Raw genomic sequence first — 26,246 nt, forward strand, 5'->3', positions numbered from 1 at the left:
GCTCACCCAAGAATCGGTTTCCATGGTAGGCGGGCGTCCTCCGGGCTGGTCCCTGTCCTCCCGTCAGCCGCTCTCCCCACATGCAGGGCGGACTTCTCTCGGCCTGTCATTTTTGGTGTCACAAAGGCTGAGGGGCGACCGAAATCATATTGCCCTCGCGGAGGTCTGGAGTCATGGGGTGGGGACAGGCAGGGGAGGAGGGAAGAGACTGACCCCCTCAAGTGAGGGAACGCTTGGAAAAGGTGCAGAGTCTGTGTCCCGGAATCCCCTGGATTGAAAATGTCAACCGCAGTTCGGTCAGTAACACCGTGTGTTCTTTTGTCTACACAGACGTTCTGCTGTCAGCTGGAAGAGCTAATTCGCTGGCTGCATAACGTAGCAGACACTACCGACCACCTGATTCCGTCCAAGTCCAATCTTACAGGTCTCAAGTCTTCCCTGCAGCTTTACCGGGTAATATGTGGTCCTGGCTTCTGGCTGTTCACCCACCAGAGTGGTGGCTAAGTACTTGGTTACAAAGTAAAAGCTCAAATAACCGATACTCGGTATGTTATGGCGCAATTGACTATTTTACCTGAAATCTAATCAGAGGCCCTTTTCAAATTCTTAATGCTGAAAAACTAAAATGTAGGAGTTATTTCCCAGGCCAAGCAGAGTTTGGAGAAAAAAGATTTACCTTTAATCAGATATTCTTAAGGGAATTTGCAGTGCAGTTTTGCAGATGTCTCGGGTTAGGTGCAGAACAGCACTATTACGAGTCACTAGTCACATACGGCTATTTAAATTAAGTACAGTTAAAGGTTCATATTTTCCAGTTGCACCAGCTACATTCCAAGTGTCCCAGCATCACATTTGTCTAGCGGCTGCCATATTGAACAGTGCAGAGAGAACATTTCCATCAGCACAGAAAGTTGTTGGATAGTACTGACTGGAATTTGCTTCTTGGTGTGTTTGGTTTTTTGTTTTGTTTGTTGTTTTTTTGCCTCTTTTTTATTAAGGCTTTGTTATTTTTAAGATCTCTTTAATTACAAGTTCTGGCTAACTGGACTTTCTATCAGGCGTATTTGGAGTGATAGTCTGTGCCTGCTGATCTGGTATAGTTATCAGTACGTCCCCCTCCATCCTCAGAAGTGTTCTGAGCCGGATGATAAATTATACGGTTACCCTAAGTCTAACATTAACCTTGACCGCACTACCCACAGGCCTCTGGCATGTCTGGTTGGCCAAGCATTCCTAACCTCTTTTGAAGGAGCAGAGGTAGTCTGTGGGGTCTGAGCCTGTGAGGCTAGTCTAGAAAGGGTTTTCTGAGACAGTTCTTTGAATTTCTGTAACCTAGCCAAGTGTCTTTAGAGGAGGCTAGGATTTACCTGTGCCTAAGCTGGAGCACCCCCCGCCCCCAGCGCCTCCCGCACCCTGGCAGGAGAGGGCCTGTTTTCCAGCACGGCACCAGCTACAGTTTAGGGGCAGGGCCTCGCCTGGCTGGGCCAGCTGTTGGACCTTAGTGGGAGTGCTGTTCCCTGCTGTGTGTAGAGAGGCTGCCCTGAGGGCCTCACCCAGAATGTGCTTGAGGGAGGAGAAGGCTGAGTGTGACAGGGTCCTCTCTGTAGCTTCCGAGTGCGTGTGCAGAGCTGAGCACCCCTTGGGGGCTCAGGGGCAGTACCACTGTGGGGAGGGGAAATAATCTGGAAGTTCCTTCAGAATATCTGGGTGATGTCTCCAGAGTGCCTCAGCCTCATCCCCATCAAAGCAAGTGCCAAATAGAACAAGTCCATTCCCTCCATTTTATCCCTCACTCTGTCCTTCTCTGCCTCAAGTTGCAGGCTAGTCAGAGCAGCTTTCTTGCTTTGTGGGTAGAACTGAGATCTGGGCTGGGAGTTACCCTCGCAAGTCAGTGAAGACTAGCCCTCTTGTGTCACCCACACAGTTGTGTCATGAAGTGGGACCGCTGTCAGCCCCTTTCCCAGACAGACTGGTACATGCCTCATGCGTACGTGTGAGCTACCTTGACTCCTGCTTAGATGATAGCTCATACAAGCGTGTGTGTGTATGTGTGTTCACATATTGTCAACTGTGACTCTGTCTCATATTTTGTCTTAACACTGGGTTTACGGCAGCGTACGAGCTACAGAAAATACTAAAGAATAAAATAATAAGTACAGGTATTAGGGCAAAGGAAAACTAAAGACAGGAATATAGTTCAATCCAAGAGTAAAATTCTGACTCCAGAATGTGAACCACCAAGTTCTGTACCCTGTACTAAAGGCCATCATGAATTTGACTTGACACATCTTAGCAGCTAAAGGAACATCAAAAACAACTGCAAGGCTTGGCACCCACGAGGGGAAACCAGATCCGCTACTTAGGAGACTCAGCTTCCCTGATGCCTTCCCAAGGCCCAAGGTCTGCACAGAGCAGGACACTGAGGGAAGAAGTGGGTGGGGGCCCCTTTCTTGCGGTTCTTAACAGGTTTGTTAGAATAGAAGACTGTGTTCTGAGAATCCGATAGCCTTGTGGGTTTAAAGAAAGCCCTGTGAGGTATGGCAGAAAGAAACCCTGACTCCAAGCTGTTCATGAACCAGGCTCTGCCAGGGAAAAGAAAACTCTTCTTTTGTCCAATTGTAAACAAAAGGATTGAGTCTGTATTTACTTTGGGCTCAAACTAAGTAAAGTTAAACTAATGTATTGCTTACTTGGGGAATTCTGAAGATTGGGTGGGTTTTGTCTTCCAGGTTACAGAGCAATTGAGCTACTCCACAAAGGATCATTTTAAGTTTTACAAAACAATAGTAACAAAGCTTTTTTCTCTCTTTTCTGATATGCTTTAAGCAATTTAAGAAAGATATAGATGAACACCAGTCCCTGACGGAGAGCGTCTTACAGAAAGGGGAGATTCTTCTTCAGTGCCTGTTGGATAACACCCCAGGTGAGATGCTTGAAGTTTTGAAACGAGCCGGCACGCAGTCCCTCTCAGCAGCAGGTCCAGGGGCCACAGGGTCACCGGTAAGGATCCAGTAGAGCAAGAGCCTCCCCCCCATCCCCCGGCCTCACCCACTGCCCTAGATTCTGATGGCTGCTCGCCAGCCCTCACCTCGTCCCTGCCCCTGCAGCCACACAGCGAGCTGCTCACCGAAAGGTAAGCAGAGTCGAGCCTGCAAGGAGGACACTCTTTGGCCTTCCCCCGGTACTGACCTGCGCAGGAATGCTGGTTTTCATCCAGTCGTCCTTGGCTCTCTGATAGGATATTCACAGTAGGGAGCCCTCAGGGGTTCCCCTCCTTTCCCAGCTGAACAGGCTGAACCCGTCTCTGGTTATCTGCTTGGTGTTCTGCTCTGAGGAAGTATCCGTTTGGGTATTTGAGAGCAGTCCATTCTCAGGGAATGGACTGAAGGAAGAAGCGCGCTGATGAGAGGGGAAAGGCTCGAGTTCATTTTGCAGGATGGGTTCCCAACTTAGGAAAATGGAAAATCACAGACTTCGAGAGTACACCTAAGCATGCAGAGTGCAGGGATTTACGATCGGAGCTGTCCTTGCTGTGGGCAGACGGGAAATGGAGGATGAGCTCGGAGGGTGCTAGGTTGAAGCAAAGAACTGATGGATCGCCAAGAGCAGCTCCTGGTTTCCTGTAAGACTAGACAAGCAAGAGCTAGAAGATCCCGTCTATGTTCTGCCTCAGTTTTGGAGTGAGGTGGGGCTTCTGCTGGAAACAAACCACAGAAGCAAAGCTGGGCAGGACCCCTGGGCTTGAGAGGCAGTGAGGCGGCGCTGTCGCGACCAGAAGTGCTGCGTGCGAGCGAGCGAGGTGGCTTAGAGCAGAGCTGCTCGGCCTGGGCAGTCGCCACACTGTGGGCCACATAGCGCTCTGTGAGGAGGGCTGTCGTACGCGGTGCAGGATGTTGAGCAACACCCCTGGCCTTCACCCATTAGAGGCCAGTAGCACCTTCACCTCCTCTCCAGTAGTGACAACCCAAGATCTCTCCAGACGTTGCCAGATATCCCCTGGGATGAAAAACAACCAGGGTTGAGAACTGTGAACAGGCAGAGGGATTTCAATGGGACAGGGAGCCAGCCACTGAAGGCTTTTAGCAGGGCAGTGATTATCCAGTGCGAATTATGGGAGCCCTTGGCAATCCCCTGCCCTCAGGAGGCCTTTGTTTTGGGGCTTGCACTAGGGTTTTTTGGGTTTTATTGGGGCAGAAATTCAGTACGTCAAGCTCCTCTGCTACTTGAATTACATCCGTGTTACACTGAACACCGTGAGCCAGGCACTGCAAGCAGCAGTTAACATACAGGATTTTTTCTCCCGTTTAATCAGTCTTGAGATGGATGCTATTATTACTCTTCCCCCAGAGTTGTGAATTTGCCTTAGACCACACAAGCGGTGGCAGCCTGTCCAGCCCCTTGCTGCTGATGGCCCTGCTGCTGTGTCTGGAGGTGCAGGGGCCTGAACAGGAAGGGAAGGAGGAGCTCCATACCAGGAAACTCTGCCCAGAGACCACTTGTAACAATGGGCCTCTTAAAAACTACAGGTTCTTTGACCCTTATTCAACAACCAACCCAATAATATTTCTCAGTGCTTAATCTGGAATAGGAACATCCCCCTTTACCCTTGTCTCAAAATGAGGCACATGGGGTTCCCGTGATTTTCAGGTATGTACCCAGGCCCTTTGAGACTGACACATTGCCCCTCCCACCCTCTGCCCCTCCTCTGTGTTATGTGAAGATGACACGTTCCCCTTGACCTTCACAGGGTTTCTCCAGCTAGATGCACGAGTGTCTCAGCTCTCTCCAGGGCCCACTGCCAGCGTGGCTAGAGCCTGAGCGCACACACCCCTACCCAGCTTCGCAGCCCGCTTTCTTCCCCAGTCGTAAGCAGAACCATAGGGACAAGAACCGAAGTCATTCCCCCTCCAAAATGTCTCTGTCTCCGCCTCCTGCCAGAGGCCTCCCTGTGGAGGGCTGGCTTTCTCACTGGGTGCTGGCCCAGCTGCTCTGGTGCACGTGTTGCCAGTCCTCTCCCGTACCCAAACTCCGAATTCAGCTGGATCACACGGCTGGAGCCTATTGGCATGAAGCTGAACCAGGCTCCTGTATGTATGTAGTATTCAAGGACAATGTGAAAGTCTGGCTGGGAAAGATTTCTTTCTCACGCCCAGCTTTCCTTTTACTTGGCCCCAACTAAATATTCTAACATCCTAAAATAGAAGTTCAGAAACAAAAAATAAAGGTCCCCCGAATTCCATTGACAAACACACAGGACTGAGCCGGGGCCGGTGAACGCGGAGGGGAGAATCCGGGCACTGCCCGCGCACCCCGCTGTACCGCGGGGCTCTGGCCACATGGCACCGCGCTGCTGCGGCCTCCCTAGAGCTGATCGCCCTGCAGCCGCCCCGCCATCCGCATCCTCTGCAGATAGGCAGCTTCCCCTTTCCCTTCTGCGCTGGCAGCGTTGCAGCTGTAGCAGGAAACTGGAGGGAGTGTTAACACAGCTGATAGAGGCTCAGGAAGCTAACACAGCCTTTGTGTTTAACAAAGGAAATAAGGTTTTTAAGAGAAAAACAAGCCTGCTGTGTGTGATGCACTCTGAACCTAGTCCTTCCCTTCCTCAAATGACCACTTGGCCTGCGGGAGGAAATCCTGGCCTAAGCTCATCTTAGCCTACTTTCAGATCATTTTCTTTTGAAGTCTGTTCCTTGAGGACCCACAAAAAGGGTTCAAAGCATTCCCGAATACATTACCAGGCTACCTGTACACACGCTGAGTACCAGCTCCCCAGCCAACAAGCTGTTGGGACCTGACAGCAGGACCTCATGTCCTAATCTTGGCATATTGTTTTGTTTCATCTAGGCCTGCCCCGTAGGATCTGGGTGTGCCTGCTGTCTTAACTCTAAAAGCCAGGTAACACCAGTCACCAGAGCACCATGCTTCTGCGCCTCGTTATGAATTATGTAAATCCGAAGTGGAGCCAGTGAAATTCTTTCAGCTCTAGTCAGAAGTTAATAAGAGATCCTCCAGTCCCTGGAGAGTCACTGTTAAAAAGCGTGGACATCCTTAAACTAATGCCATGTTACTATTTTGTATAAAACGCTACACCCTTCTATGATTCTTTAGAAAATAGAAGTACATGTTGTGTTTTTGTCTTGGGGGTTTTTTTTTGGCCTAATTGCTTTGAACCTCATTTGTTAGTGTTAAAGGATGTCCTCGGGAGGATCTCGAAGCAGCCCAGTGAGCTGGAGAGCCATGCAGATCGCCTGTATGACGCTATCTTGGCTTCTCTGGACATGCTGGCTGGCTGCACCCTCATCCCTGACAACACACCAGTGGCACACAAGAGCACTGATGTGAAAGGGATAAGCCTGGTAAGTAGGCAGCCCATGAGAAGAAAATCTGTCCTTGGACCCCAGTGCCAGATTAGGGTACAGAGCTCCTGCTCTAACAGTTGGCTGCTACTTAGATGCTTGTTGAACCAACAGTTACTGGAACAAATGAAATGCTAGGAGAAGACATGCTGAAAAACATGCTACGATTGCCAGGAAGAAGGTTGGGGGTCTTCCTGTGGTGAGCTGGCTCGCTTCGGTGCTTTCCAGGACTTCCTTTCACCCTTGCTGCCTGCTTAAGGACTAGGGTGCCCTGTGCTCGCACTTCTGTGGCAGTCCCTCCACCTCCACCCCTTCAAGACAAGTGGCAAAACTCCAAACTCCTCTAGTGGAAGCTTCTCCAGTATAGGGCCACTGTCAGGCTGCCTATTCTGTAGGCTCTTCTTGCTCAGCTCCCTTGGTGCTCCATCTTCAAGCAACTCGACAGCACCAAGTGCCCACAGAGACTCAGTTACTGATGGGTCCCCACCCCTGCCTTCCCAACAACGATCTCTGCAAACTCCCTTCCAAAAAGGGCTAGGGGGATATTTGGGGGTAACATGCCTTAGAGAATTAACAGTACAACTTTCTTTTGATCTTTGGGAAAGTCGAACAGGGAATGATTGGGAAGAGGAGCTAAGAGAGCAGAGGTATGGTGCCCAATGGGGGGATCACCACTGCCCAACATTCTGTACAATTCCACAACTGGACCATACTTTCTCTGAAACTTCCTCTCCCACAACCAAAATGCGGTGCTTAATTCACAAACGTTCTAGGTGACAATTCACTGTAGCCAAGAGAATGTAAAGAATGAAATCAAGGTATGTCAAGAGGAGGAAGTCCCCGTACTTGCCTCAAAGAAATCTGAGCAATAGTTGTTTTAGTTCTAAAATGAATACAGTGATTGTTGTCATTTCTTCCTCCGCAGCCTTCTGCCTGTAAAAAAAAGGTTTCTCTCTCTCTTTCAGGCATCTTCTCAAGCAGATATGTAATCTGTCGACTAAAACCTGGCTGGTGGGAAACTTTCAGGAAGCCCTTTTAAGAGCCACTTAACACTGAAATCAAGGGGGAAACTTAACCGTAATGTATTAGCTTTAAAATGCCTTTCTCTTCCCTGAAGTAAGGGCTGTTGAGTTACTATCGTTATTTAAAATGAATCCTTCCAAACTGAGGTTTTCCTTTTGGTGCTTCTCTACAAAAGCATATAGCTTTGCAGTTTCTGATAAAATAATGCTAATAAGGCTTACAGGTCTTTTACATACACACACACCCCAAAATCCGGTTAAGAACAGAGCTCCTAAAATAGTCTACCTGCTGAGATACTTTGAAGAAGGTTCACATGAGAGAGAAGGTACCAGAAACTTGGCATTCTAAGGCATACCGGAAGACCCAAGAGACTGAAAACATGAATCATTGGCCAGGAACTTGGGTCTTTTTATAAAATTAAGCTTAGGTTTATAAATCCCTCTTGAAGATTTTAGAGTCTTTAAATCTCCAAATTAACAGAGAGTTCTGAACAAATTATTTTTGGCTGTTAGGAACCTTTTAAGTTATCTTCAGGGTTTAGTAGGGCTCCCTCTGCCTGCCTAAGTAATACAGTAAAGGAAAATGTGTTAGGGACTAAGGGAACTGCCACTGAGCTTCCGTAGGACTATGGCCTGATTATCCACACCTTAAGGGGACCTCTAGGAGGACGCATTCGTCCATTCCTACTCTCCCTTGGAAGATTAGTCCAAGATCAGGGAAGAGAAGGGCATTGATGGGGTTATGCAGCCTGGTTAACTCCAGAAACTAAGGCTGTCAGTAGTGAAGAAAAGAAAGGGAAATTCTTCATTGCTTGGGAGTCACATATACCTTGATAGGAAAAAAAAAAAAAAAAAAACAGAGCCTGTGGATCTTTCTAAAGCAAAATGTTATTAGCTATTGCTGAGAACCACAGATTCTGCAAAAAAGCAAAACCTTTAAAAGACCTTTAAAAAATCTCTTGTGTCATGAGTGAACATGGAAGGAGGAAAGCATGTGTTTCTAGTATTACAGTGGGCTAATAAGACTTCAGAAAAGGATTCTTCACACTTAAATATATGTGAGATAAGCACTTAAGAGATCTTTTTTCAAACTCCTTCCAGATTCTCATTTGAGGAGAGTTTTTAAGAAAGGAAGATCTCATGTTTATAAAGAGAAATGAACAAGTCATCTTGAACCTAAAGGAGGTGACACTGGGAACAATTATTCTCATGAGCAGACTTCTGACATCCCCTCAGAATAAAACATTTAATACAAAATTACCTTCTTTAAAAGAAGTTTAGGACTTTAGTTTTGGGGCCACATAATCATAACACCATCTCATTTACCTCCATATGAACTTGAAGTCCTATTATTAAATGTGACTTTTCTGCTTTAAAATCTGACTTTATCATCACTGGGAAAAGAAGCTGTTAAATTCAAATATTTAAAGATTAACTACAAAAGTAAACTATATAAAATACATTCTTTCAAGTGCTTACTGCTATGGTATGATGTACCAACAAGCAAGGGCATGATCAGAATTCAACTATGTATTTTGATTCTGCCATCTCCGTATTAATCGTGGTTCCATTGTGAGATTTAGAAAGGACAAAACAAAACACCTCCAGAGCAAGTAATTACGTACGTAAAATATTCTTAAAAACCTACAAATGCTTTAAAAATGTCTAATGGCCTCTGTTCTTAAATTGATCTATTTCACCTTCTCTTTGATGTGGCTATAAATTGGTACATGCCTTTCTACTGTTACAGGATAGCCTTGAGGCGTTAAACCCATTTATTTGCTAGTATTTGATAGATCTGTTTCTATTCACAAAAAACCCGAAGACGGCAACCCTACGGAAACAAACTTGGCCAATGTGACAGCAAGTGAATGCTGAATATGCCATTCTGTTCCCATCCAGCCTGATAATTACCAGCTTCAATGGACAGGATTTTCAGAGTATTTTATTTCGGAGTACCTTGTTTCCCAAGAAGGTATTACTTTACTCAGAGATGATCTAAGGTATTTTTGTTTATCTCCTTTGAAATGAGGTGTGACTGAGGGTACTCTGGACCTAGCTGTGAATGCCACTGGGTTTTCAACACAACAGTTAATTCTATCTTTAGTAGTGCTGTAAGGAGTTCAAGACCACCCTTAAAACCAGCTGAAATGGTTTCAGCCTAGGAAAATGCTGCCAGCAGCGTGTCCATGAGCAGAACAGCCAGGTTACAGGCAGACAACCCGGCGGGCCCCTGCACCATAGCTGGTGCACATTCACCTTAAGGACAGCAGTGGCTTACATGGATATAACAGTAGTTATGAGATCCCAAGTTTACCTGTAGTAAAATTTCCTAGTAGTCCCTGTAAATAAATAGAATCGAAGTCCACAGGGAAGTAGTAGTACTAAGACCTGGGTTCAAGTTGCAGCTCCACGGCTAGGCTCATCTGCAAATAGGGGACAGTATCAAAACAGGGCTGTTTTGAGGCTTCAAAGGGAACATGAAGAAGGGATGATGTCAAATATGCTGCAATGACAACATGTATGCTAAAGGAAATTTCAGAAGTCAAAGAACAGGAAGTTCCTGCTCAGATCAGAGTGGCTATCATTCTACTAGGATTTCCCAGAGACTGCGACCACCCAGGCTCAGAACACTTCACTTACGTAAGCTAATTTATGGCAGCCACAGACATTAAAATATGACGTGGGAATTCCCCTTATTAAGTGAACAAATTAAAGCCCATAGTAGCTTGAAGTGTTTGTACTTGAAAATGGGGGTAGAAATGGGAATATATTTTATTTTTTTCAAAACTGCATTTATTGTCATATGCAAAAAAGCAAATAGGGAAGCATGCTGAAACATTCTGTGGTAAGCCCCAGTCTTGACTGCCATGGGGGAAAGAACACTAGATTTTCAAAACTAAGTGTGTAAATATGCTTACATCTTAAATTCATGTAATGTTCGTTCTTGTTAACTCACCAATAAGCTGCCCGTTGAACAACTTGCTGTATAAAACCAAGTGCACAGCATCACGCTAGTATCTGTAGCATTCATCTACTTCACAAAATAGTTTCTAATTCTTTCCCCCTATATACTGTAGGCAAAAACCAAACCTTTGAAGCATCAAAAAAAAAAAATCTTCACGCAAATAACTCTTGGTAACTTGAGGGGTTTTTCAGTTGCCTTATGTGAGGATGAATAGATCCAACAAGCACATCTATAATACAAAGTAAACTATGATTTTATTGTGAAATTCTCATAGATGGAAAATTAAATTGAGTATTTATTCTGTCCATTTCATTTTACAATAATCTTACCACTTATTTTTGTACCATGTATTTCAATTGCCTGTTTAGTGAAAATAAAGAAACCTATCATTTTTGGCTTGTTTTTAGTTTAAATTTTATCACTGGATTAAAGATCCCACCATAAAACGTGCTGCCAACAGCCACATCCCAAGTGCCCAAGTAGAGAATGTTTTGGCTGCCATTTCAACCCCAAGGAAACAATCTCTGACTTCTATCACCTCAAAATGTCATCGTTAGCAAAAGATTTTTGTTTCCCACAATAAAAACAAACCTTAGGCTCTTTAAGGTCCTATTTAACAAAATTTTCACATGTGCAAAATTCCACTGAAATAAATACATTTTTCTCATTTATCATTCCCACCTAGCATTTGTGTTTTCAGTTAATTTTTAGGGATATAATTCCTAAAATTAGGGGAATCAATAGTAAATTTCCTGCCTTCTACTTTAATGCTTTAACTCTCCTCCAACCTAAATTATACAATGGTGGAGGATAAAACAGTTGACATGTGACTCAGAGCATGGAAGAAACAATATCAGCACACGCATTAGTCTGATCACTTGCCAGTTAGGAAAGGGGTGCTGCTTTCCACCTCTACCACAGAAGAATTAACAAAATGTTGATTGATGAAGCCATTTCAAATGGTTTTAGAGAAGGACCAGAGATAATAGACTAAATAGCATACAATCTAAACTTGTTTTCCGTACAACTTAGTCTCCCTGAACCACTAAGCTTGGTTAAATCCCTATACAGCACAGAAGCCTCCCTAGGTCATTTACTGGGTATATTATCTGGAAAGCATATTGGATGCTGCTCTAAGATAGGTCTACAGTGCCCTGGTTGCACACACAAATGGCTGTTTTGAGTATAATGCAAGGCTCTATTTCCCTTTAACCATAAGAATTAAAACAATACTTATCACCATACAGTTTGATATTACTTCCAATAAGTACAATATTTATTAAACATATCTTCAGTTGTTTTGTTACATAGTGTGCAACAAATTACAATATTCTGCAGCCACAAATTATATGCAGAGTATGAAGAAACTATTAATCAGATAGTGTAATCTTTCCGTTTATAACTCTACAAGGAAGAACTAGCAAATCAGATCTTACATATAACATCTCACTAAACTTTATGCATGGAAAGTGACAGACACTGGTTGTGCTGTTTGATACAAAATGGCTGAACTTCATCTTCAGAAGACTAAACCTGACATCTAAACATGCCAATATAAACATCAAAACAAAATATATTCTAACCAACCACGGGAAACAGTCTGGTATCAGGAAAGCAACAAGGATTACACACATTATTTTATAAACCAGCACACAAAGGTTTAAAACAGTTCTGAAAATGAAGTTAGCTGTCTTGAGTCAAGGGAATAAAAAAAAAGTCAGTATTGACCATTTACAATCTCTGACCTTTGTGGAGACGGTAAGAATCTGTTGTAGTGCAGCTACATACAGTACAATTCAGGCAATTTTGTTTTTTCACTTGGGTTCAGATTGCAAATTCATTGCTGTGAGAGAAGGACGGAGGCAAATTTTAGCAGCAACCTCCACCTGACTGCTTGACTGGAGTGCTCTGAATTTTCACATTGGACTTCTCTGCACCACCCGCTGTTGCTCCAGGACCCATTCGCTTTTTAATCTCAGCTGCCATCGTCATGAAAGACTGTTCTACATTCGTTGCGTTCTTAGCACTGGTTTCCAAAAATGGAATTCCAAGGGAATCAGCAAATTCCTAAGAGAACAGTAAGGCTTAATTAACACTGAAAATTTTTTCCCACTTAGTGCATTTCTATCATCTGAAATGGAGAGTGAGGACGGACTGAGTTTACTGAATCCGAACAGACACAGCACGGACTGTAAAGGCTGTAAGCTAGTTGGGGCTGTTGGGTGACTCCATACCCACACATCATCCAAACCGAACACCTTCACATTCAGTTTGAAAATCAAACTTGAAACGTACCTTTGCTGTTGTGTAGTCTACTACTTTCTTTGTGGTCAGATCACATTTGTTCCCTACCAACAACTTGTTGACGTTTTCACTGGCGTAACGGTCTATTTCTTGCAGCCACTGTTTAACGTTATTGAAGGACTCCTAAGAAGACATTTTTAAGAATGATCATATAGTTCTGGACACAACTGCTCTAAAGAAGCAAGTAAAAACCAAAGGTCTGTCTTAGCCTAAGAAGAACCAGTGAGACAACTCTAGCTACAAAATAGTAACTACAGTGCTGGGAAGGAAGTGAAGTGATGTATTAAAATGACTATCCATACCTACATGAAAAGAGATTAGAATTTGAAGGCTTAAGGGAAGGAAATACAGTTCATCATTAAACTACAGCTCAAATTAAAGATTTTATTTATTTGAAAGAGCGAGCACAAGCAGGGAGAGCAGCAGGGCGAGGGAGGAGACTCCCTGCTGAGCAGGGAGCCTGATGCAGGACTCAATCCCAGGACCCTAGGACCCCAGGACCATGACCTGAGCTGAAGACACACTGACTGAGCCACCCAGGTGCCCCTGGAATATGCAATTTAAACACACCTCTAAAAACCTGGTTTTTGAAACCGGATAAAATGTTGGTTTATGAACAAAAGTGCCTACCTAAATGTTATAATACTAGAGATATCACAAGATATTATTAAATTATTAAGTTAAAGATGCTTGTTTCCTTTTCTACACATATATTTAGGGAAGGAAAATTTTCATACTTAAGGTCATTCTCATGGTAATGACCTGAGATTTTTAAAATTAGCATCATTTTTTCCTCCTGTCGACATCACTCACCCAATACTTCTAATGGCACTGACTACAGTCTATGATTCTAGTCATCTCCTAATTGGCTTTGATTTCATAGTTGAGGTGAGATTTAACATTTGCCACAAGAAAAATAAATTCCAATATTCAAAGTTTATCTTTCATTCTTTGATAGAAAAAAAAGGACCCTGAAATTTTCCTTCTGCTCAAAAGAACATTCATGGCCCCTGGACCACCATCTTCACGCTATTTCTATACTCCACCTACATTCTTTCAACAGCTAATCTTAAGATACTCAGTGTCTTTTTTTTTTTTTTAAGATTTTTTTAGAGAAAGCGGGCTCACGCGGGAGGAGGGACAGGGGGAGAGGACACAGACTCCCTGGTGAGCATGGAGCCCCATTTGGGGGCTTGATCCCAGGATGCCAACATCACAACCTGAGCCTGAGCCGAAACCAAGAGTCGGTCACTCAACAGACTGAGCCACCCAGATGCCCCCTCATTGTCCTCTTAAAAATCTTCCTACAGCTCATCCTATCTCTGAACCACATCCTCCATAGGCAGAGACCTCTAATCTCACTTTTGGGAACTAAGAGGTCTAATTACTAACAAATTCCTGCTAATACTTCCCACCAAGAACACAGTATACACACTAAACAATCCACAGCTCCCTAAGAACTCTTCCCAAAATGATAAAAAGTTTGGCTGACAATAAATATAAGCAGAGTCTCTTGAAAGCAAATGTAAAACCAATTACTAAATTTCCTATTTACTAAAGGAAAATAATTTAACATTTTGGTTGGCCAATTTATTAGATATCCAAATGATGGAGGGAAGAAAAATATCAACGTACCTGGTTTTAAAAAGAGTACTGCTTTAAATGTTTTTTAACGTGACTCATTTATATTTGGGAGGGGACAAAGTATTCTGCCATACTGATGCCATATATGCAAAGTCAAAGAATCTGATATTTACCAAATACTAACTTCCTACTTTGTCACAGTAGCACAATTTCCTCCTGGAACTTACCTGATCTGTCACATCATACACAACTATGATGCCATGGGCTCCTCTGTAATAACTGGAGGTGATTGTTCGAAATCTTTCTTGGCCTGCTGTGTCCCACTGTTATAAAACAATCAAGAAACCCAAACAATTCCATTAAATAAGAGTTGGAGGAAAGGGCAGGACAAAGGAGAACAGTTTAAAATTTATATAGTTTTGGAGATTAACAAGATTTGACATGGAAACACTAACCCTCAATGCTCACACTCCTAAATTGCATGATAAATGCCAAATTCCTGAAGATTCAGAGAAGGTACTGCCTACAATTTAGCTTGCTGTGATGCTCCCAATAAGCTCTTTGAGTCAGAAACTATATCATACTTTTTCATATTCCCTACAGCCCTTAGCATTGTGCAAGGCATTCAGCATGAACGCAGAAGAGACAGGCTGACTTGACCAGGAAAGCTGCTGTACTTTGACAACTAAGACAGAATCACTTGCTAGCACAGGCACTGAAAGGACCTAATTCAGAGAACTACTAGTCAAGATAGCACTTTAACCATCTCAGTAAGAGATACTATCTCAGTCCTAGGGAAAAAAATGTAAAGATGATTCCATATACTTTTATAAAACTCATTTTAAGAGCCATTTACCAGACTTCAACCATACAGGCTCTAGCAATGAAAACAAATGCTTATGTTGTTACATTAAAATTATGGGTTTTTAAAAAAATATTGTTAAAAACATCAAGAGGCAAACTCAATTGTTAGATTTAAAAAGCCTTGGTTTTAAGGAGAATGAGAATTTTGTTTAAATTACTCCTAGTCAATGACTTCTTAAAAATATTTGTGTAATTAGAATAGCTACCTACCCCACTAAAAGAGACTGGTAAAGCATAACACTGATGGGGAAATAGCACAATAGTTACTTAATGGTTACCATTAAAAAAACAAAGCATGGACTCCATGCCTAAGACAAACAGAGATTAAAGAGCAACAGCCTTTTTTAAATTAAAGATTTTATTTTCAAGTGATCTCCACACCCAACGTAGGGCTCAAACTCACAATGCTGAGACCAAGAGTCCATGGACCCAGCCAGCCAACAATCCCAACAGCCTTTAAAGAGAGGAATTGTAAAGTTTTGGAATATATCCATCAATTTGACATTGATCCCCACTAACACCTGAAAGGGCAAAACTCAAGGTTCAGGAACACCCAGTGAAGCCACTCCCCCCTTTTTTTTTTTTTTTAAAGACCCAGCCCACAAAGGGGTGTTAAACACAAGTTGCAATTTGGGGGAAATCTGAATACAGACTGGATATTAAGAGAATATTATGGCATTAGTGTCAATTTTGTTAGATGTGAAAATGGTGGTTACACAGTAAAATAGAGCCGCACGCTAAAGTATTCTGGGAGTAAAATATAATGTCTGTAATTTAGCATGCTGCAGGAAAAAACAGAATGAAGCAAATAAGGTAAAATGTTAACAATTGTTAATCTAAAGCAAACAAACAACCAAGTCACTAAGCTTCACTACCTGTTAGTGCAGAGGACAATTTAGATCTACTGTATATAAAAGTGAGGAGCCTCAAAGTCTTCCAGGTTATCAGTGGAGAAGCAACCTGACTTCAAAACATCAAACCTACATTCCTGGTTATTTAACACTAGGCAGAGTACCTAACAGTTTCCTCAACTATAGATCGAGGTATCACTCCCCTTACAGAACTGCTAAAGGGGTTTAAATGAACTCATGTTTGTAAAATGCCTACCCTGATTATAGAAGCCGCTCCACCCACCAACCCCTTTCACAAAGAAAAGGAAGAAACTGTTTCTGAATAAACGCTAACAAATAATTGTAGACGACTAAGCAAAGGCATCCAAAGAGTAAAATCTCTGAAGTCTCCTTGCCACTCTGAAAACTCCTGTGACTTTTCATCCTAACAGTACTTTCCTCTCTAACTGATCACCCTTTGTATCTAATTCTCACTACCCCTCGTAATCACAGGGTAACTGATTTTTCCATCTTCATCTCTCCCACTGAAATGGACTCTCTTCCTATGGGGGCTCTCTTTCCTTCATCTCTATAACGTATCTATCTTTGAATGGATTAATTATGAGAAAAGGGCATGAATCCTGACGTACAGGGGAGGAAAAAAAAATTCAAAGTCCAAATCAAGAGAAAATTTACCCCATGTAGTCCGCACTGGCTGGACTCTATCTCGTATTTGATTTTAGGAATCACATTTTAATAAAAGGCACTCCTACAATGTGCAAGAGTGACCCAAATTGTAAAAGGTTCTGGAAACATGCTTCCAGAAAGGAATGACTGACTTCAGAGGTAGAAGGTTGTGATAAGATCAATCTAAAGGGCAGGCTGCCAATTGAAATGAATTAATTGTGTTTAGGCGGCTCCGAAAAGGAGAGGAATAAGAGAAATTAAAGGAAACTGGCTTCAGCTCAATATAAAGAATTAACAATCAGAAGTTATTTATAAATGGAATTAGCTGCTTTGAAAAATGATGAACTTCCCAGAAGTGTTCAAAAAAAAGGGCACCAGATAGCAAAAGGAAATTCCTACTGAAGATGAAAGGAAGACTGAGTGACTAACCTGTAAGATGCCTTCCAGCCACAAGAAAGTAACAATAAATGGATGTTTCACAAATATACACTCAAATCTTATGAGCTCAATGATCACACATAATATAATCATTTCACATCAGTAATTACGTTAGACAGTTGGGTACACCTTTTTTTGCAATATTCTTTGTGGTACCAAATATAAAGTTGACACTCTACATATAATGGGAAAAATCAATATGGAAAGTAATCTGTTCACTGGATGAAAGTAGTAAGCTATCTCTGATAACTATATCCCTGCAAGTCCTAACTTGTAGTGTCAAGTATGTTCACTTGTATTGAAATCCACAGTTCTTGTGTAATGTACCTTCTTTTTTCTTATCAATGACAGGTGAGAAAAGGGAGCAACTAAAAAAACAAAAAACTGTCAAAACATCCATTTATTTGGGTATGTCACATCACCAGGAACATTTATACAATGCCCAAAAATTTACAACAGGCTTTCACATACATCATCGTATCCACATACACAGAGCTACTGGCTTGGTTCTCACAACTACCTTGTAAGTTAGTAAATCAAGTATCATCACAGTCATTTTAGAGATAAGAAATGGAGTCCCAGGAAAAAGGCTCAAGTAAGTCAAACACATGACTCTCTAACTAGTAAATACTAGAGTGAAGATAACAAATCCAAATTTTCTGACTCCAAGTCCAGAACTCCTAGCAGTCGCTGGTTTTCTGTTACCTTGTATGAAGAGTCAATACCAAAAGATACCCAGAAGTTAATGTTTTTAAAGACCAATGATACGTACGCACTCGTAATGCCCAAACCCACATAAAGGTGATACAACTGAACTACTACAATTGCCTGTTTCTAATTCAGGGTTGGGGAGGGAAGGAATGGATAAGAGGGCTAGGATGGCACAGGGACACAAAAATACTGAAGAAAGCAAGCTGTAAGTCACTTGGTTCTGCCAGTAACTGTGGGCAAGTCATTAAATCTCTTGGCATTAGTTTTCTGAGCTGTAAAACATGTTAGAGAAGCTAAGTTCCTTTCCAATAAAATTCTGTTTCTACAGAGTTGGTACACAGAATCAAATAAATACAAAAGAACTAAATGAAACTCTTCAACTAACCACATATGAAAACCCTCTCCTAATGTTCCTTTTAATGTTCCACAGTATTCAGCACAGTAAAAGACATCAGGAAATGCTCAATCTACTTTCACTATTAAGACAAGGTAAACTTCAAGTGAGACCTCCCCCCCCACCACTGATAAAAGCACAAGAAAAAGAACTAGGACCAAATATGACTTACAATATATCTTTCTTTATGAACAGAAAATTCAACGAGGAAGATCATCTTAGAGAAATCACTTTTAATCTAAACAATTCTTATTCTACCATTCTATCAGAGGTACATGATTCTTAAGATCCTTTAAATTTTAGCATGTTAAAAAGTAACAATACATTTTAAATTTACCAAAGTAATTACCAAAATAAATTCTAGTCTAAAAATGACTTACTATTTGAAGCTTGATTGTTTTCCCATCTAACTCTATAGTTCTTATTTTGAAATCCACACCAATTGTGCTGATGTAGCTTTCTGTATATGTGTCATCCTGAAGGGGAAAAAAAGGCAACAAATAAAATTAATGTTCAACAGAAAAAATAATGTCAACTTTTATCTACAAAGTTGATAAAGTTTGTAAGCCATAACATGTTGAGAACAGCTACTTCATCCCACTCCAGTACTCAGTTCATGTTCTGATTACAATACGCTCATAGCAGTTTCTTCTTAGGATTTTCTCAATAGCTGTTCTTTAATTTTACCGAATATCTCTAGGCAAATTCTTTACGTACATCATATCGAAAAAGGCTTCATATTTTCAATGATTACAAATGATTTTTCTAATTGCTAATCAGCAAAACTCTTGCTCCCCTGACCCCTCCATCCAATGTATTCACCGCAAAGGAATGCTCATGTCATTCTCTTCCAGTTTTTTAGAAATCAATTTTACCTCCTAGCTATGACTTTTAAAAATTGAGATATAATACACATACCATCAAATTCAGTTTTTTAAAGTGCACAACTCAGTAGTTTTTAGTATATTCCCAAGGTTGTGCAACCATCACCATTATTTAATTGCAGAACACTGTTATCACCCCGAAAGGAAACGGGGTTCCCAGTAGCAGTCACTCTCCATTTCCTCATCTCCCCTTTGACCCCAGAAACCACTACTAATGCAATTTCTGTCCCTAGGGTTTTGCATATTCTGGGCATTACATGTGAATGGATGTGGACTTTTGCATCTGGCTTCTTTCACTCAGCATAAAGTTTTCAAGGCTCATTCATGTTATAGCACGTACCAGTACTTCGTTCCTTCCTATGGCTGAATAACAGTTCATTGTGTGGATAGACCACATTTTGTTATCCATCAGCTGATGGACAATTGGGTTGCTTTCACTTTTTGGCTATGAATAATGCTGCCATGAACATCTGTGCACAAGTTTTTGTGTGAACAATGTTTAACTCAATGATAAACTTTTAAAATTACACTTGTTTTCCTCAAGTATCTGTTATGACATTCAGAATGGAAACAACTTTTTTTAAGTGAAAATATCTGTTATGACATTCAGAATGGAAACAACTTTTTTTTTAAGTGAAAATGTTTGAGAAAAGATATGTAAATGGAGAGATCAGGTTATCATCACCTAAACCCACTGAATAATCTTAGCCAGCACAAAGCAACACCTAGCAAGTACTCTGCCAACAAAGATGGGCCTAAATCTATTAACTATCAAACAGAACTTTCTTTGATGATGGAAAGGTTCTATAAACTGTGCTAGTCAATACAGTAACCACTAGCTAGTGAAAATAAGGAACTGAATTTTAAATTTTATTCAAATTTAATTAATTTAAATTTAAATAGCCATGTGGGGCTGGCTAGTAGCTACCCTAAGAACAGCACAGTTTTGGGGCTTCCAATTACAGTAACAGAAAGGATAAAAGAACAAGTTTAAAGTCACCACAAAGAAGCAAAGTGACAAATCTAAAATGTTGGATCTATATGACAACTGCCCAGATTCTGCAAAAAGTAAAAGACATGAAAAATAGATAAATAAAAAAGGAAGTTGGAAAAACTCTAGATTAAGAAATTAAGCAGCAGGGGCGCCTGGGTGGCACAGCGGTTGGGCGTCTGCCTTCGGCTCAGGGCGTGATCCCGGCATTGTGGGATCGAGCCCCACATCAGGCTCTTCAGCTATGAGCCTGCTTCTTCCTCTCCCACTCCCCCTGCTTGTGTTCCCTCTCTCACTGGCTGTCTCTATCTCTGTCGAATAAATAAATAAAATCTTTAAAAAAAAAAAAAAGAAATTAAGCAGCAAACAACCAAATGGAATGTATAGACCATGTGTGAATCCTGATTCCAACCATGATACCACACTTGAGACAATCAGCAAAATTTATTTTGTAAGCTGACAATGGCACTGTTATTTTATTAGAAAAAGTTCAGTTTTTATTTATTTTTTTAAAGATTTTAAGTAATCACAGGCAGCTTGAGGCCTGAACTCACAACCCAGAGATCAAGAGTCACGTGTTCCACCAACTGAGCCAGCCAGGCGCCCCCAAAATGTCCCGTTTTTAGAAATGCACACTGAAGTATATACGGGAGTGAAATGACACATGTGGGTTTCACATTACCACACTCCAAAAAAGAGAAAGGGAAGAAATGAAACAGTGTGGGCAAGTCTCCATAATGTGAATGTAATGTGTACATGGAATTAAAACAAAAAAGATCTCCTAAGAAAATTGTAAAATGTGTCAAAGAGTTCCAAGTGGCTAGAGGTAGCCATGTTGACTTCCTCATATATTAACATTTATGCACATGCAGAATCACTAGGTAAAAGGATTTTTTTAAAGCACCGAATGCTTTACATGCAATTTGACAAAATGCTGGTCACCATTACTAGGCATTTATTTTTTTTAAATCTTATTTATTATTTATTTATTTATTTATTTATTTATAAATGAGTGCCTAATAAGTAACAGGCATGACAGAAAGTGGATGGGAGAGCAAAATGAGTGCAATAAACATTTACTTAGCACTCCCACATGACAGGTACTTTGTTGGAAATACTATAAATGCTTTGCCAGAATTCTTATAAGTTCCTAAATACGCCTTACTTGCATGCCTCTGAGCCATTGCACATTCTCTTCCTTCTGTCCAAATTTTCAACATTTCTTTCTGCATACCTCCTAATCCTCGGTCCCTAGGTCACAATTTTTATTCATTCTTGGATTCTGAGCTCAGGCAATACTGACTATCCAAACATTCTTTAATTCCTTGGCCAACAGTTAGAGATTCTTCCCTCTGTGCTCCCAACGCTTTCACACTTCTTTATTACACCTTGTGCAGCTCATCTCTATTCTAGGGGCCCGGGAATCAGTATTTTTTAAATGCTTCCTCAGCAATTCTCCTGAGTAGGTAGGCAGTACTGAAAACCTGTGACTTCGATCAACAAGCATCCCAAGGAGGATTTTCTTTGAAACACAGACACCTCAGGCTATAACCATTTTCATCAAGAGAAGCCACATTCTTCCCACATTCTTAGCATTGCTAATTTAATATACGGATGATTCTTGATTTTAGTATCTGCCAATTTAATAAAAATTAAGTACTACCTAGTTTTAAAGTCCTTTAATTACAAATAAAATTGAACTTTTCATATTTATTGTCCATTTGTATTTTTTCTTTTGTGAACTGCCGGTTCGTGTATTTGCCCATATTTCCATTAGGACAAACATCCTTTTCTTACTTAGTATGTAGTGTGCTTTATATACTGATAATATCCCTTCCTCATATCTATTTATTTTGTGCTAGTATTGTGTTTTCTAACATTTTCACGCACTTGATGTTAATGTTAATGCAATCAAATTTAACATTCCTTTCTTTCCTGGTATGTTTCCATGTTAGAAAATATTTTCATACAAGATTAAAGAGCCACCTATGTTTTATTCTAGTAGCTCCTTTATTTTCGCTAGCTGTTACATATAATAAAGTTATATATCTTTTAGGGGCGCCTGGGTGGCTCAGCCAGTTCAGTGTCTGCCTTCAGCTCAGGTCATGATCCCATGGTCCTGGGATCGAGCCTGCATCAGGCCCCCTGCTCAGATGACAGCCTGTCCAGGGGCGCCTGGGTGGCACAGCGGTTAAGCGTCTGCCTTCGGCTCAGGGCATGATCCCGGCGTTATGGGATCGAGCCCCACATCAGGCTCCTCCGCTGGAAGCCTGCTTCTTCCTCTCCCACTCCCCCTGCTTGTGTTCCCTCTCTCGCTGGCTGTCTCTCTCTGTCGAATAAAAGATAAAATCTTTAAAAAGAAAAAAAAAAAAGATGACAGCCTGTTCCTCTCGCTCTGCTGCTCTCCCTGCTTGTGCTCTGTCAAATAAATAAAATCTTTAAAAAAAAAAGAAAAAATTATATATTTTTTAAATGATATTAATATGGTCACTCATCAGAAAGTCATAGTAAGTATCCGACATGCTATCAAGCTCACAGTGGTGAATTTTAAGTTTTCTAAACTTCTAATTTTCCCTTGAAAGCTTGAATTTTATTACAGACAGCAAATGCTATCAGATATTTTCCTTGAAATGACAGTCTCAATTCATTTGAGAAAATGTCTGCCCAATACCACCAAATTCTACATACTACCGTTTGTCAGTTGTTCTTTCAAGGAAAAAGAAAAAGAAGCAAATTTAAAAAATGAAAAAAGCAGCTAGGTCAGCTCACAACTCAAACAACTATATAAGTGCTTTTATCTACCTCAAGACAATCAACATACTTCAGTCTGCAGTACAAGTGCTTTATGTGTACTCCTCATTTTTTTTCACACAGAACACTTAAAAAAGAATACTCAAGGATCAAGATTTTTAAAAATTAATCATTTTTACTGTTCTCATCAGACATTCTTAAGTGAAAACTCCCCCCGCCCCGGGAATCCACACAGGTAAATACCATGACTACGAGTACAGGGCGGCACTTAGCACTGCCGTAAGCGGTGTGAGGCACCAGCAGTTTTACCCACCACTGCACGTGCATCACCAAGCAGATGTCAACACAGTGAAAAAGGCAAATGTCTTTTGTCTTCTTAGTACTAAGTAAGTACTTACTTAGTAAATACTAATGGCTTAGTATTACTAGGATAAAAGTTTTAATCTCATGGACCCTCTGAGAAAGTCTTGATGATCCCCAAGGGTCTTTGGTCCATACTCTGAGAACCAATGACCTAGACAGTGAGAAGGAAAACATGCTAAATTTGAAGGCAGATAAAGACTATGAAGGAGACTGTGGATTCTATTCAGTAGGTTTAAAGTTATATACGTGTTCATGAAGTGCAGCATATAAAATGCTATGCCATTGTCCAAAAAAAAAAGTTTGTACCAGGCCCTGCTTTTTCTTCTACTAAAATTTTACTTGAAGATTCATTTTTCATCAAGTCATTTATTTTTATTTTTTTTTTTTTAAAGATTTTATTTATTTATTTGACAGAGATAGAGACAGCCAGCGAGAGAGGGAACACAAGCAGGGGGAGTGGGAGAGGAAGAAGCAGGCTCATAGCAGAGGAGCCTGATGTGGGGCTCGATCCCATAACGCCGGGATCACGCCCTGAGCCGAAGGCAGACGCTTAACCGCTGTGCCACCCAGGCGCCCCTCATCAAGTCATTTAAACACAGGCCAACTATTTGAACTCTACCAAGAGTATCAGACATTCTAACTTTATTATCATGCTTTGCTGAATCTGTTTTAATAAGCAATAGCATTTCTTCTACTTAAGAGTCCAAGATCTCACTGGGAATGTACACCTGGAGGCTTTTAAATATATAAATTCTGGAAGAACTACTTTATTCTGAATAATATCATTTAATCCTTTGTCTACCTACTTAACACACACAGCATTAATTTCTTTAAAGGCATTTCAATTTCAACTTACTGCAAACCTAAGAAGGAGGCAAGATTTTCCAACCCCAGAGTCGCCAATCAGAAGCAACTTGAATAAATAATCACTGCAAAAAGAAAAAGAAGATCACATTAATAAAAAGCAAACTGCATTTTAAGTTCTACAACAAAAATATAGCCAATAACAGTTCACTTGAGGACTTCTAAAAGGCCCATGAATGGCTTCAGAAGCCAAAACTGCAACCAACAGCAGAAGCCCTTTTCATGAAATCATTGAACATGACAGAATTAAGTAAAAGTAAGATAAGCAATGCCACCCATGATCTCTGGAGATTAATGAACTTCTACTTCCAAGGAAAGAATGAAAGAAAATATAAGTAATGTGTACTCTTGGTGAGCCCAAGAGACTTATGCTAGATAAAGTCCACTCCTCTGCAGTATTAGAATACAGGGGGTTAACTTTCCATTGTTCTTGCCAATGAAACAAAAATCTCTCCTTCAAATTCCAAGACCAGACCATTATTTCATAGCAATCCTCCAATGAAGGGGCTTTTACGATCCTTTCCTAGCATCTACCTGGAATTCTCCCTATTAAAAAAAAAAAAAAAAAAAAAAGATCATTTAACTTCTGAATACCTGTATTAAAAATATTTTAGACTACAGATGTGGTCAAATCAAATGCTGTTTACATAAACATACAACTTTACCAACTTTTTAAGTTTGTATTATAGCTTTCTTCAGAAAACACTGAAAGCTAGGCTCTATTTACGTACATTAACCTGCCAGGCCTAACTCAAAAACCATCCCCAGGGATTCCTTCCAGGAGCAGGATTCCTTCCTGGACCTGAAGACAACATACTGCCCACGGCCTCCCAAGGAGTCCCTCACAGATCCATTTCAACTTGGACCACAGCTATGTATTCTTTTAAGTAATTTCAAAAGGACCCAAAAATCCAGAATTTACAGATTTTTAAAGGAAACCTATTCATGATTTTCAGTTTTGTCCTTTGTGATTAAAAAAAAATGATACTTGAACTTAAGATGAAACCCAAAAATCACTCACAATTCAAATTTAGATGACAATTATCATTACTTAAACGTAAGCAAGACATGAAACTTTCAGAAGTGATTATCTCTGTGGATATTCATCAACTGCTACCAAGGTTTACACAGTGATAGAGATTACTTAAAATTTTTTTCTAGTTTTACCAAGTTATCATAATACACTTATTGTTCTAATTATATCTGAAAAAAAAAAAGAATTAAAAAATCCAAAATGCCCTTGTCAGCAACAAAATAAAAATCACAGAAGGAAATAAGAAGCTTTTGAACAAGTCATTAGGAAGGAGACTGAAGCACAGGATGAACTAAATAACCAACATCCTTTCCAGTTTGAGATCCTAAAGAAAAAAGGAGGGGAAGGGGATAATAATTGTAAAACTTACCCTTAATAATACCTAATACCAAACGACTTTTATTAGCCAGTAAAGCTGCTAACTGACTTTAGTACTACTGACACCCTCCTTAGACTAAATAAATTCTTAAAAATGATGAACACTGAACACCGGCAATGAGTACATGGTGCATGTTAACAACTTACATTACAGTTAGCAAGAATCATCTCACCATTAATACTACTACAGGTACTTCGCTTTTAACAGCAAATCAGACACAGCAAATGCCCTGAATTTACCAATCTCCCAGAGCACTGTGCCAAGCATCCAGTAAACACTCAATAAACACCCCCTGAATTGGCTGTACTGTAACTCACAAATGTGCCTCAGGTATCATTCATTACCTTAAAGATCAACTTCTCTATTTCAGAGTAACCACAAGGCTGGAAAAAAAAAAAAACAAACAACCAGGAATGCTTCCTAATAAGTGTGTTACAAATTACATTACGGTTAAATGAAATCAATAGTCAATTATCTAAAAATCAATTTTTTAAATTATCATTCTTTTAAACTTTTCCAGTGTTATTTTAAAACACTTAATTTATGAGTTTCTGATAATTTAAGGTTCACAGCTATTACAAATAATATGAACAGTTAAGCACTCTTCTCTGCAATGAGATCATCATTGCTAAAGACTACTTTGTTCTCTCCCAAACCATCAGCATTACTAACATGACAAGAAACATGGAGGAGAATGGCAAACAAAATTAATCTCACAAACTTCTTCCTCTTGTTGAATACACATACCTGGAGAGTGTGATCAACAGCATGTTACTTGCATTGGGACATTTAAAATTACCTACCACTAAAAAAATAATAATAA

General features: G+C 40.6%; 2 protein-coding genes across 5 annotated transcripts in view; one reads left to right on the top strand and one right to left on the bottom strand.

The window, feature by feature from the left end:
- Window positions 1-20,388, top strand: part of CEP68 (centrosomal protein 68) — a 35,311-nt gene extending 14,923 nt beyond the window's left edge. The window contains exons 4-7 of one of the 4 annotated variants that reach the window (XM_045788116.2): window positions 331-453; window positions 2,827-2,923; window positions 6,184-6,356; window positions 7,322-20,388. In XM_045788116.2, coding sequence (XP_045644072.1) covers window positions 331-453; window positions 2,827-2,923; window positions 6,184-6,356; window positions 7,322-7,345 — 417 coding nt within the window. In that variant the 3' untranslated portion in view covers window positions 7,346-20,388. Of the gene's footprint in view, window positions 1-330; window positions 546-2,826; window positions 3,001-6,183; window positions 6,357-7,321 lie in introns of those variants that run through there. The other 3 variants (XM_087863462.1, XM_087863461.1, XM_087863463.1) reach the window with 3 other exon arrangements.
- Window positions 10,577-26,246, bottom strand: part of RAB1A (RAB1A, member RAS oncogene family) — a 29,976-nt gene continuing 14,306 nt past the window's right edge. The window contains exons 2-6 of the mRNA XM_045788120.2: window positions 24,004-24,076; window positions 18,539-18,634; window positions 14,462-14,557; window positions 12,642-12,773; window positions 10,577-12,413 (exon numbers count right to left, since the gene is read on the bottom strand). Coding sequence (XP_045644076.1) covers window positions 12,216-12,413; window positions 12,642-12,773; window positions 14,462-14,557; window positions 18,539-18,634; window positions 24,004-24,076 — 595 coding nt within the window. The 3' untranslated portion in view covers window positions 10,577-12,215. The remainder of the gene's footprint in view (window positions 12,414-12,641; window positions 12,774-14,461; window positions 14,558-18,538; window positions 18,635-24,003; window positions 24,077-26,246) is intronic.

The sequence above is a fragment of the Ursus americanus genome, chromosome 7 (genome assembly GCF_024610735.1).
Source record: "Ursus americanus isolate L20-20 chromosome 7, mUrsAme1.1.p, whole genome shotgun sequence".
NCBI lineage: Eukaryota > Metazoa > Chordata > Mammalia > Carnivora > Ursidae > Ursus > Ursus americanus.